The 13196-nt window shown below is 52.8% G+C and overlaps 1 protein-coding gene across 2 annotated transcripts in view; it reads right to left on the bottom strand.

Annotated features, from left to right (window-relative positions):
• Window positions 1-2663: 2663 nt before the first annotated feature.
• The window catches only part of DPYSL3 (dihydropyrimidinase like 3), a 32105-nt gene continuing 21572 nt past the window's right edge, over window positions 2664-13196 (bottom strand). For both annotated transcript variants that reach the window (XM_054389308.1, XM_054389310.1), the window contains exons 4-14: window positions 12539-12703; window positions 12292-12353; window positions 11608-11688; window positions 10166-10234; window positions 7694-7814; window positions 6778-6934; window positions 5224-5365; window positions 4717-4887; window positions 3967-4146; window positions 3214-3376; window positions 2664-2752 (exon numbers count right to left, since the gene is read on the bottom strand). In XM_054389308.1, the coding sequence (XP_054245283.1) occupies window positions 2664-2752; window positions 3214-3376; window positions 3967-4146; window positions 4717-4887; window positions 5224-5365; window positions 6778-6934; window positions 7694-7814; window positions 10166-10234; window positions 11608-11688; window positions 12292-12353; window positions 12539-12703 (1400 nt within the window). The remainder of the gene's footprint in view (window positions 2753-3213; window positions 3377-3966; window positions 4147-4716; window positions 4888-5223; window positions 5366-6777; window positions 6935-7693; window positions 7815-10165; window positions 10235-11607; window positions 11689-12291; window positions 12354-12538; window positions 12704-13196) is intronic.

Here is a 13196-nt window from a genome sequence, read left to right as displayed (position 1 = left end):
TCTAGGCTCTGTAGAGGTCTTAAGTCTACATGGGCTCACAGCTGGTTGCTCCAGATGGAAGAGGCTGCTCTCAGCTGCAAGGTCTCCATCAGTGCATAGTGACAAGGGTAGCCTTTGCTTGCAGACACCTCCTGTGAGTGTGGGCACCAAGGGCTGGAGGTGGTGAAGATCTTCCTTAGCTGGAAGCAGCAATGATCTCCTTCCAGAGCTGGGAGGAGGAAGCAAAGGTGTCTGTTTGCCCCTCTCTCCTTGCTGGTTCCTTTAGACCTGTTTCTCATAGAGAAGGGCTGGCACGGTGGGTGCTCAGAGCACACTGACAGATGTGGACTGAAGAGGTAACAACCGGGTACTCCTGAATAACTGACATCCAGCTGCTTTTCCAGGCCAGCATTAAAAAAAAAAAAAAAAAAAAAATCCATCATCACATGATACTGTCACAACTCACTGAATCTGATGGGGCTTGGCCTCCAATACCAGAGGTAAATCTGAATGGGGATCTTCAGCCTCTCTGACATTGAAGCCATGCCTGATTTTAAGCAGCTCTCTTTGCAGGAACAGCTACCCTCTGGATGGAGCAGGCTGTGCCCAAGCTGAGGTTGGCCAAAGCATTTCTTTCACCTTCATGATGGCAATGATGCCAATGTTTAAGTGCTCTGGCAGACCTGAGGTTTCGCTTCCTTATCTGACATTTTCCCTGTTCTCAGCAATACAATGAATGAGTGAAGAACCATTTGCCTCCCACTTACCCAAAGGTGGTCTTTGTGTCCCTTGTGCCTTCCTGTCTTTCTGATAACTCAAAAATCTGACCAAGTCAAAAAATGACCTGAATAAAACACAACAGCAAAGGAAAGGCACCTTCCCAGATGATCAGCAGTCGTCGTTACTTCTGAGGTTACTTGCACAGCAAGGCAGAAGGGGTGTTCTTGCTGCATGGAGCCCTGAGGGTGTGCAGCCTGCGCTGGTTTCCTCTGCACAGTTGGTAAGTGCCCTGTGGGCAGGGAGCAGTGCACAGCAGTGCCACCACCTGGGAAACAACCAACCAGGGAAGCGTGACCTTTCTTCTGTCCAGGGAGTTGCAGTGCTGGAGTGGACTTAGTTCATGAGTGCTTACCAGAAAAGCAGGTCACTGCAAGTGGAAAGCCACCTTCACCTGCTAAGTCACAGCACACCCTGCTCCTCACTTGGGAAAAAGCTGCTGCTGCATAAACGTTGTACTGGGTTGGCAGAAAACCCCAATGTTTTGAGAACTTAAGTGACTTCTCTGCTTTCCCCTCTTTCTCTGTAAATGGAGGCACAGCCTCAGCTTGATCAGTACCAGGCAGGAGGGAAAAATCTTTAATTACTTGATAGCAGAACTTCACAGAACTCCTAAGCATGAGCAGCCTTCCTCACCCCAGCACAGCTAAAGGATGGCTGCATGGACAATTTTGTCCTGAGTTGCAGGCATGTAAAAATAAATATTTCAAGGTCAAATACTTAAGGAAAAACAAAAACAAAAACAAACCCAAGTGTATTTATTTAGCACAGCTTAAACTGGCACATAATTTTTGTAATACTTCAAAAACAATTGGGTTTCTCTGCATGCTTTGCAAGCTTTAGGACGGTAGGACCCTGGGTTTGATGAACAGCACTGGACAGAAGGGGAGGATTTAACTCTCAGAAAGCAGCCGCCAGGCCAGACCTGGCTGGGCTGACCCAGCACTGAGCACAGGCAATGCTGTGCAGAGGTGGTCTATGCACCACACAGATGACAGGTGCAGCTCTCACCAGCATCATAGTCCATGATGGCCAGGCCTGGCTGCAGCCAGGGACCAGAGGGACAAATTGAGCAGCCTGTCACACAATGCAGCATGCCAATTTGCCCATACCTCTGCTCTTGCCCAAGAAGCCCCAGACTCAGACCTGCAGCAGCGAGCACCATGCTGTTTCTGCCCAACAGCATCTTTCAGCTCCAACAGACCCTGCTGGAGCCCCACTGCCCAGCTGGCCCACAAGGCACAACTTCCCCCAACCCCTGCCCAGCAGCAGCCTGAAGAAGAAAAAAATCCAACCAGCCACAGCAGTTGTTTGAAGGAACAATTTTTTTTTTAATAAAGTGTACAAAGTAGTAAAACTCCAGACACGAGGCGCTGCGGCAGTTCTTACAGAGATGATTTGGGCTCCCCATGGAGCCTTGCAGTGAAACGCTAGCAAGTGCCAGGCGGAGATGAAGGACACCAATATGACACAGCCCCAGATGCCCCTGCTGGCACCTGTGAGCCTGCCCTGTCCATCCCACACCCTGCCTCCAGCCAGCCCCACGCTTTGCCTGCCCGGCTGGCTCCCCAGGCCGGATCCTTCCCGCTGCCCGCGCCACCGCGTCCCACACGCTTCCAACACGAACACCACACTGACCTGTCTGAGCGGCATGCATACAGAGAGGAGGAGTAAAAACACGACCCGACCGCACCCACGACAACAACCACAGGGGTTTAAGGCTATGCATAAAACAAAACGAAGCAATATCTTTAAAGCTAGGTAGCGAGGAGCGTTTGTGAAACATAAGGCTTGAGGCTTATCGATTCTTCAGAACAGGTTTATTTGCTTTTCCTTCTTAAACACCAAGGTACCATTTTTCCTCCTTCGCTTCTGCAGGGGTTTTGTTTCCTCCTCGGCAGGGACGCTTAACTGAGGGAGGTGATGTTGGAGCGGCCTCCCGGGGGCGCAACGATGCGCTTGCTCGCAGAGCGAACACCCTCATCGATCTGGGTACCTAGGAGAGGAAAAAGCACAAAGGAAACAGGGACACCCAAGTTAGGAGCATTTTGTTCATAGGACTGAGATGCCAGGCAGCCCAGGGTCTTGCCAAAGGACCTCCCAAGGCTGCCCACAGCAACCTGCTCCATCTCCGACTCCAGTAATGACCCCAAGAGCTGTGGTGGCTTCAACACCTGTGCAGTCCTCCATGAACAGACCCACACTGAAAGAGCAGGGGTGATGCTGTGCTGGCACCTCCATAGCCACAGTCTTGCTCCTAGTGAAAGGTGCACAAGGGTGGAGGGCCAGCTCCAGCCATGTCCTTTAAGGGACACACAGGGTCTAACCCTGCTGTGCTCTGCTCTTGTGCTCAGCTTGCCCCAGGTCATCTCCCACTTGCCCCCGCCACAAGCCAGGGCTGGGACAGTGTGGCCAGTGGTTCTGTGCCCTCTCAGCCCAGCCACCACATGTGTTTACCTGACAGGCTGAATCCAGACTGATGGAGGTTCCTGACTGGGGGTGTCTGCCTTGTTGGGGACCCCCTGGTTGAACCTGCAGGGGTGCCTCCCTTGGGAGTGGTAGTCAGGTCAAACACAGGTCCATCATACATGCCCCGGGGCACAGCATGCATCTCTGCCATCTGTCATTGAAGAGAAGACAACAGTGACACATTTCTGCTTCCAGGAAGCATCCTGCCATGGCAGCAGCACACTCCAGTGATTCTTGGCTTCACAGTCCCACTGCAGAGGCAGTTCACACCAGCAGCCTTGTGCACCTCATCCTGCATGCCTGAGACTTCCTGCAGCATAGTGTAGCCTGGTGCAGCCCTACCACCCCTCCTGTGTGACAGCCTCCCTTCACTCCCACCCTGCAGAGTGTGCACAGCCCAACAACAGGCAGTCCATCGGCATGAGTTTATGTTGCCTGGATGAGGAAGCAGAGGCCATTTTTGCCCATTCTCCTCATTTTGAGCTCAGCACAGACTCCTGCTGCAGCAGAAGAGGAACAGCAGCAGGCATCATCCAGTGCTGACCCACCCTCAGCATTGAGGACAAATCTCTCTGCCCAAACCTCAGCTAAACCACCTGCAGGCTCAAAATATATCAGTTTGCAGCACTGTTTCCAGGGTCCAATTAGAATAGCAGAGGAAAACCAATCAGTTAAAAGGGAAAAGGGTAATTAGGGCTAACAATATCCCAGTTCTGCCTTGGGGCATCCCAATCTCCTCACCTTCCTCCTGGCTTTGATGCGCTTGTAGACATAGTCAGGGAAAGGGCTGCTGGGCAGGAAGCGTCCAGTCCCCTGGGTCACATGCAGGTTTCCATCCTCCAGCATGATCTTCCCCTGGCATATGACAACCAAGGGGGCCCCACGGAGCTCCATCCCTTCAAAGATGTTGTATTCAGCTGCCTGCAACAACCAGAAGACGATGGTCAGGAGGCACATGAGCACTGCCTGCCTGCTCAGGGCTGGTTAGTTGGCACACCTAGCTGCTGGCATCACCACTACAGAGAGGACACCTGTGACAGCCTCCCTGGCCCTGGAGGCCTCCTTTAGCTCACTAGTCCTAAGACTAAGAACCCACCAGGACCTGCTGCTTCAGAGCTTGAGGAAAGCAAGGACTTCAACAGCAGAGGAGGGCAGGATCTAGGCTCAAGGTAAGGCATGAACAAAGCAAGCTAACAAAACCAGGAAAAGTTTGTACCTGGACAAGGAACCAGATAAGAAGAAATGCACCTGCCTGGGCCAGGCCTAGCAGAAGAGCAACAGAGTAGGATGAGAAAAGCTCCATGTTAGCCCAGGGCTCACAGACCTCCTGCCCCACAGTCACAGCAGCATTGCACAGAGCCTGGGCTCAGTCCCCACTCCTCAGAGCCCAGCACAGAAGGGCAGTGCAATGCTCCCAGCAGCCAGGCAGCATTCGCACAGTGCACCCCACAGAGCAGCCCCCAGCATTCCCACAGGTGAGCAGAGGCTTACAGACTGATGGGTTTTTGCCGTGACGATCTTCACGGCATCGGGGTCCCAGATAACCAGGTCGCTGTCCGAGCCCACTGCTATTCTCCCCTTCCGTGGGTACAAGTTGAAGATTTTTGCAGCATTAGTGCTGGTCACAGCCACAAACTGGTTCTCATCCATCTTTCCTGTGGCCTGCTCAGACATAAAGAGAACAAAAGCACTCTTCTGGAGACAGGAAGGGTAAGAGCCCCAGGAAGTACCAGACTCACTCCCAACAACGCACTGCCTAGCTGGACCCAGACTGCTGCAGCTGATCCCACTGCTGGCACCAGACGGCCCAAGAACTGAGGGCACCAGCACAGCTCCTGGCTGTCCACCCTAAACCCACAAGAGCTACCTCTGCTGCCCTGGCTTGTTTTGACTCTCAAAGCCAGAGGAGAAAGGCAGCTGGTGCTCAGCTCTGCAGAGAAGTGTCAGACATGCCCATCACACCTGCCTGCTCTGCCCTCTCCCTGGCATGGCTCTTACCACTGCCTTGTCCCAGATGACAGACATCCGCTCCTCTATGCCATTGGTCCCTTCTGGGATGGCTGTGAAGTTGTCCTTTCCAATTGCTTTCTGCGCAGTGCTGAATGTGCAGTGGGCACTTCCCGAAACCTGCAGGTCACCACTGCAGGGTGGTGGCAGCAAAAGCATTGTCAGTCACTTCGTGGTCAGACAACAGCAGGAACATGAGGGACATGGAGCATGTGTAGCCCCCAGCTCAGTTCTGCTTTACTCTGCACTCTTATTTCTACAGCCCCTCTGACTGAAGAATTCCACCCATGGTGGTTGTGTCCCCTGGGGGCACAGAAACTGCTGGGCCATACTACCCACCTGGGCACAGACAGCATCCTGCACACCTGAGGGTCACCAGCTCAGCAAGAACAAGGCAGCCTTTGGGTCAAGCCCAAAGATGTCCCTCCATACCAGATTATCATTTGCACTAACACAAAGGCTAAAAAAAAAAAAAAAGTCCCAGCTTGAGCCAGAAAAGCCATTTCTGGCCATGTCAGGTCTGCTTGGGAGGGCAGCCCTTTTGCCATGCAGGGAGGAAGATGCCACTCCTCCTGAGGCCTGAGCCCCATTCAGTCCTTTTGTTGTGTACTGCCAGCTCCTGTTCCCAAAGGGCACTGCCCACCTTCCCCAGTGAGGAGAGCATCCCAGTCTGCTGCAGGGCTCTGGTTTGAGGTGTTTGGCTGGATGGACCTTACCAGGCTCTTTTCAGCCCCACACAGACACTCACACAGCACAGCAGACCAAGAAGCTGTGCAGCCTCTAGCCCAAGCTACAGCATCTCTGCCACATCTCTCTCACAAAGGCAAAGACCACTCAAGGCCACATGTAAATCTGACAGCAGGATGGAGAGAGTCAGGACTCCCCAGAAGCAGCTCTCTCCAGGAAGTCTAGACAAGCCCATGGCTCCCTAGAAGTCATCTGGCTGCTGCTGGGTCCTCAGGAAGCAGCAAGCAGGCAGAAGCTGGCAAACCACTGCTGCCAGGCAAAAGGAAGCAGAGCAACACAGGCTAGCTCCTGGCGCTGCCCATGAGGCAAGTGGCCTCAGGCACTCGGCTCCCAGACCAGCTGCGCCTGAACCCTGGATGGCACAGACACCAGAGCTCTGCTTGGGGCTGTGAGTCAGCCCTAATCCACTGGTAATCTGCATCTTCCTCTGGTAATTTCAGCCATATGTCTGAGTGACTGTGCTGTCAGAGGCCCAGGCTGACAACACGCCTTCTAATCTCCACCAGATTTGTCCCGGTGAAAGACAAGCCACCCAGCCCAGCTGGAACCTTGCAGCCTCTCCTCCTGCTGAAGCCTCACAGAAAACAGCACAGAAAAGGTGTCAGGACAGACCCCTGCAGGCCCTGGTAGTCTCAGAGCCACCAAGGCTTGGGGCTGAAGTCTTATCATCAGTCAGCTCATGAAACAGCTACAGCAGAGTGGTTCAGGTTGCACTGACATCTGCACTGCCCAGATACTTCCTGACCTCCTCCTTCCCTGTCCAAGGCCAGAGCAGTGCCCAGCAGAGCTGTCACTCACCTGGCAAGGAGGGAGTTGATGTAGTCAGGAGTTGTTGGGTCTGGGCTCAGAGGTGGAGAGACCACAAATGCTGCAGCCTTGGCCCAGTTCTTGCTCCAGTAGTGTGTCCCATCAGTCCCAAGACTGGCCGTGATCGGCTCACCGAATACCACATTGCCTAGAAAGGGGAACAGAAAGGACCCTGTTCTGGAGGAGCCTGTTAGGGTGGATGTGGAGGCATCGCTGTTCCACAACAGTACCAACAGCCTGCTCTGACCAGAGGATACCTAGACTCACATCAGGCCATCCCTTGCTGCCTGCTTGGACCTCAGGTGCTGGGCAGAAAGGAGGGACAGCAAAGCCTGCATCGGTGAACAGTCTGGGCAGAGGCTGCCTACCAGCCTCCTCCTCATTCACTCTTGGGGCTAGGGCTCGCTGAACACGGCCTGTGGACATGCTGAAGTGCACATGAGGAGTCCCTGAGATGCACCCACCAACAGAGACAAAGGGAGCCCTCAACCACCCAAATGGGCACCAGCACCTCTGAGAGGCCAGCATTTCGAAGGCAGGCCAGAGCTGTACACAGCAGCTCAAACCATTTGCACATGGGTTGGACAAGATCCTCAGAAAGCCCTTCCACAGCTGCAGGCAAACTTTGCTGTTTAAAGCACTGCTCCTACCAGTGACTCATGTGCTGATGTTACCTGATGTGACAAGAGATGACTCCCTGTGGCCTAATGCAGTGTCCCTGTGCCCTTCACAGGTCAGGTGAATTCCTGAGCTCACTGCTCCCCATGAGAAAGGGAAGCACTGGACTGCACTCACACAGTGGGTGGCCTTGCAAAACAACCATGAGGACAGAGGGACCACTGTCTCCAGCTGTCCAGGACCCCAGCGGCAGCAGTGAGGCTGTGTGCAGCAGGGGTCTGCCACTCACCTTTTTTTCTGGCTTGAGAGATGAGGTCAGCAGCACTTTTGCTCATCACTTTAGTCACATAGAGAGGACAGTTGGTCTGGCTGGCAATTGTGATGGCCCGGAAGACAGCTTCTGCTTCCAGCTGGAAGAGAGAATGGTGCAGGGCTTCTGAGGAGCACAGGACAGGCAGGGAGGAGCCCCTGCACCTCTTGGCACACCATGGATTGCTGCTGATACCCTTACCCCTGACTGTCTTAGGGCAAGTTAATCAAGGACCCCTGAGGGGGACATTCCAACCTCCCTCAGGCCCAGATCACAGGCTCCAGCCACAGGATGCTCAACAGAGCAGTACTGTCCAGACCATGCCTGCTCCACTGCCTGGTTCCAGCTCTCCTGACAGTCAGAGAAGCCCAGGGACTGCTGCTTGTGCCTGACAGCATGGCTCACAGGTTGAAAGGGTCTGCCCCTTCAGATTCCTCCCCGCTCCAAGCTCTCCTGCAGCTGCACTTGTTTTAACCAAGTGTCACCCTGCTGGAGGCTGGGGTGCCCAGAGCCCTGCGCTGGCAGGCTGCTGGCACCAGGGTCTGCTGTCCAGCCACGCAGCTGCTGCTGCCCCAGCCTGTGGACACCCGCCCTGTGTCTCTCTGCCCTGTTGTTAGCAGAGGGCGGATTTCCGTCACCAGGGATATCTTTGGACAATGACATCAGCCCATGCTTGGCCTGAGCTCAACCCCAGAGGTTCTCCAAGTGTTTGCTTTACAGTTTGGCTTCAAGCTTCAGCATGAGAAAGTTCACAACAGAAGCCTTAAAAGACAATGTGCCACAGCCAGCTCCCGGGGGAGGCCAGGGCTGCCAGCTGCAGGGAGCTGCCTATGGCTGTGTGAGCTTTGCTCTGCCAGGAGTCAGAGGAGCAGATCCTGCACCCAGACACCTCTCCTACTTCTGCAGGCCTATTCACTGTACAGAGAAATTAGGTTTTTTGTCTTTTGCTTAAACACTCTTTAAACATAAAATTAAACAAGAGCACACTTAGGAACTTTAATCGTTGAAAGGGTTTAACATGTAGACTGGAGCACAAAAAGCCATCACTGAATACTGTTCACAAGTCACAATCTGGAGCAGCACCATCCTGCCCTACCATCACTACCATCACCTGGTAGAAGAGCATGTCTTTCACCTCTACAGAGGTCCCTCTGGGGCAGAGCAGACCGATGGAGGTATGGACCACTCTTCCACTGGTTAGCCGTTAACATGCAGGCTTTATGAGCAGCTGCAGGGTCATTTGTGCTCTGCCTTACACTTTCCCAGGTAGAGTATGTCTGACTGGTTACTTTTAAAGGCAATGAAATCTGGGTATCTAGAGCCTTCTAGCACTGTTCTCAGCTGCCTTATGCTCTAGTGGCATTTCAAGATCAAACACTCAACGTTTCATCGACTTTGCAGGAGAAGAACCGCAGTGCTGTCTCGTAATAATAGGTCAGTTCTCAAATCCTGGCACAACCATGACATCCCATAATTGCAAGTTATCTTGCCAAGTAGTGGCAATGGGTTTAGAGCCATAAAAATAAATGGCAGTTTACACACAGAGAGACTCTGATTTGACACTGAGTCTCTTCTCTGTGCAGGAAAATGCTTTACACTCTCATGCTTCAAAGAGAGCAAGCACTGCATTGCACTAGGCTGTGTCTGCTGTTACCAGCCACAATAGAGTCTAGCTCTTACACTTTCAATTTAAGACAACTGATTTTATTTCCAGCTGACCCTAAAACACAAATCTGTCCCTGTGCTCCCTGCTCAGCTACCAAATACCTATTGTTTTCTTCTTTCACATGCTGTAGGAAGTTAAAAGCACCTCTCAGCAGGAAGCTATCTCAAGAAAACCTATCTGAAATTAGACTCAGCTCATATTAATGGACCAAAAATACCCTGAGAGCTAAAATTAGAAGTAATCTAATTAGTGTCTTGACAATAATTTGTAATCAGGGAATTTCCCCTCTCTATCCCTCCCACTCCTTCCACCAAAGGCTTTGTCCGTCTGATTTTCAAACACACTTTAGACCCTAAGCAGAGATTAAGCAGGAAGAGGCTGGACTCTGCACTCAGACATGCACAGTGAATTTTCAGAGGAACTGAAACTCAACCTGCAATTCTTCTCAGGCCTCTCACAACCATGGACTCGTCTATACAAGACTCAAACCTTCCCCAAATGATGCTACAGCTACACAGACCTTTCTGTTGGTTAATCTCTGGGAGACTTTAGAAGCCCTTTTCTCTGCTAGGAGACTTGAGCAAGGCTGAAAAATGTTTGTAACAAGCATGCACCTCACTCTTTCCTGAGCTAATGACAAGCAAGGCAGTACTGTCTGTACAAGTGGACACTCAGGGGTGCACACACACACACACACATAGTGCTTGCTTGGCCCCACTACACCCTGCTGTGCCTTGTGGAGAAAGCTCTTCAGTGCAAGGCCAGCACTGTCCTTCGCATCTTACCTCCTCAGGTCTGCTCAGCACATGGCCTTCGGGGCCGGTTATTCCCATCTCCAACATCCTGGCTTGTTCCTAGGACACAAAAAAGGCAGAAGGACGTTACAAGACTGTGAAAGTACCAATCACGCAGAAGCAGACCCCTCCTTGTGTCCAGCCCTTCCCTTAGGACTGCTGCCACCACCCCGTGTCGTGGGGACCCGCACACATGGTGAGAGGCTCCTGCACCCTCAAAGGGTTTGAGAGAGAAAGGGGAGGGCTCAGAGGGAGCACAGACACTGTCTGAAACATCTTCAATGAAACCAGAACAGCAAGGATAAAACAAGGGTGCAAAGCTCCCCATCTCCATATAGAGCACTTGATGTTTACAGTTCCTTTCAAAGCCTCCCCCTGGCTCTCCTTTCCTTCTGAAAAGCAAATAGTCCAAGGAGAAATTATTGAAAAAACTGTCATTAAAGCAGTAAAAAGTCCTCCTCCCCAGGTTATTCCTGGGTCCCCAGTGCTGTTATTTAGTCATTGAGAAATCTGCAAATGCTAAATCCTGTATCAGTTTCTACAGAAGCTGGTAGTGTGAGGTGTTTGGTTCCTCTATTGACATTATCCCAAGTATTTTGCTGTTACAATTAAGGATCATGGATAATTGTGTATGCAGGCCTGTGAAATACTACCAACTAATAGTTCTGAGGGATTTTGTGGTTAGGCTGGTGTTGAAGTAAAGATAAACTCTAGCCAATACAATTCCTTTGATCACTCTTTGTTTCCATGTGAAAAAGCTATCCAATTGTGCACTGCAGCTCTAAAAAGCCCAAAATAAAACTGAGTCTTGTCATCTGAGGGGATGTTCTAAGAATGATCCCTTCATTCACACTTCTTCAGCTCCCAAGAACAAGAGAGACAGGAAAAAAGCAAGTAATTGAAGAGCATAACTGAGCAATGTCTTCTCTCTCTTAATGCAAAACAAAACATTTGGACTTTCTCTCATCCAACACCAATTACAGCACAGCCAACACAGACTGCCCACCAAACCACATCCCTCACAACAATTCCCTTGCTGCTCCAGCTCCATTAGCTGGCTGTGTGCTTACAGCAGAGAGAAAATTCCTCTCTTGCCACGGCACTTTTCAAACACTTTAATTCTTTTAGCTGGCTGTGGGCAAGGCAAAGGCCTCTCCCTCTCCACACTGAACAAGAGCTGTGGTCAGAGAGAACATACCGTACTTGATGGCCCACCCTCTTCCATTTAGATAATCACTAACTCACTATTTAGAGTCACTTACACACCACACACTCACAGCAAAAGGAATCTCGGTATGTTAGATATCGCTACTGAGTAGCAAAGTGACCATGTTGCAGATGTCCATGCAGCTTTGGAGTCATTTTGCTAATGCCCTACACATCTGCCTGGGATAGATATTAAGTCCCTGCCCACCAGAAAAGTAGTTAGTTACCTGGGCAATTATATCTCCATTCTCAGCGTGAACTTGAGCTATGGCACCAAGCTCTGCCAGGCAGCTGAATATCTCATACAGCTAAAAGAGAGACAAGAAAAAAATTGTTGCGGAGCAGAGACAGCCGTAGCAGAGAGACAGCCCTGGCCCGTGAATGGCCTTGGCAGTCCCTATGCCCAGCATGGCTGCCATACCCCAGCCACTCTGTGCCAAGCACGGCTGCCATACCCCAGCCACTCTGTGCCCAGCACAGCTGCCGTCCCCCAGCCACTCTGTACCCAGCACGGCTGCCGTCCCCCAGCCACTCTGTACCCAGCACGGCTGCCGTTCCCCAGCCATTCTGTGCCCAGCATGGCTGCCGTTCCCCAGCCACTCTGTGCCCAGCATGGCTGCCGTTCCCCAGCCACTCTGTGCCCAGCACGGCTGCCATACCCCAGCCACTCTGTGCCCAGCACGGCTGCCGTCCCCCAGCCACTCTGTGCCCAGCACGGCTGCCGTTCCCCAGCGGCTCTGCCCAGCACGGCTGCCATACCCCAGCCACTCTGTGCCCAGCACGGCTGCCATACCCCAGCCACTCTGTGCCCAGCACGGCTGCCGTCCCCCAACCACTCTGTGCCCAGCACGGCTGCCGTCCCCTCTCTGCCCCTCGCACTGACACAGCCAAGGCAGCAAAGCAGAGCTCACCTCTGTGTTTGACATCTGGTACAAGTCTTTGTAGGCCATGTACACCATGAAGGAGTTGACTCCTGGAGCAGAGCAAAGAGAACAGTGGGGTGAGCTGAGGCTCTTCCTCCCCACTGGCCCATCCACAGGCATGGTGCCTGCTGGCAGCCATGCTGGATCCCAGCAGGCACGCAACAGTGCGAGGATGGACGGTGACCCCTGGCCCTCCTCACCAAGGCCCAGGTGCAGGGGGTGGTGGGCAGCAAACCTTTCTCATGGACCATGGTGTGCAGCTCCTGACGGACGCGGTCGCTCCAGCGGGGGATGTCCACATGCAGCGCGTAGTCGCAGCAGGCTTTGCCGTCTGCCCACTCCCGCCACCGCTCCCAGGCCTCCACCAAGCTGGACTCAGGGTCCGGCACCACGTGGTCCACTGCAGAGGCACAGCAGGGCAAAGGGTGGGTGTGGGGTCCCCACCCAGGACACCCCACCAGGAGCCTGCATGCTGCCAGCCATTGTCATGATCCCAGTCCCAACTCCAAAGTGGTGCCCATCTGCGATATGCCAGGGCTCCCCCAACTGTCTGTCTCAACAGGGAGCATGCAGAGCCTTTGCTAACGGCCTTTGGCAGGGGTCCAGGGGCTTTTACAGGCTTCTGCTGAGAAATCAGCTGAAGGGCCTTGTCCTCCCTCACACCCACTCCCACTCCATTAACGAACAGCCTTCTCCCACACTGCAGTACTAATGCACCTTTTATTGCCCACCCTGCCACCCCACGCCTTACCACACAACTTATTTATTTGGCCCAGGGGGAAGGAGAACTGACAAGGGGAGGACATGAAACCCAGACCTTTCCTGGAAGGATCAACAGTTGCTCCTGCATCCCAAGAAACCCTGCAGTGCACCCAGCTGTGACCACTGCACAG

The sequence above is a fragment of the Indicator indicator genome, chromosome 18 (assembly GCF_027791375.1).
Source record: "Indicator indicator isolate 239-I01 chromosome 18, UM_Iind_1.1, whole genome shotgun sequence".
Lineage (NCBI taxonomy): Eukaryota > Metazoa > Chordata > Aves > Piciformes > Indicatoridae > Indicator > Indicator indicator.
The sequence above is the reverse complement of the archived record's forward strand: the minus strand, read 5'-3'. Positions and strand labels throughout refer to the sequence as shown.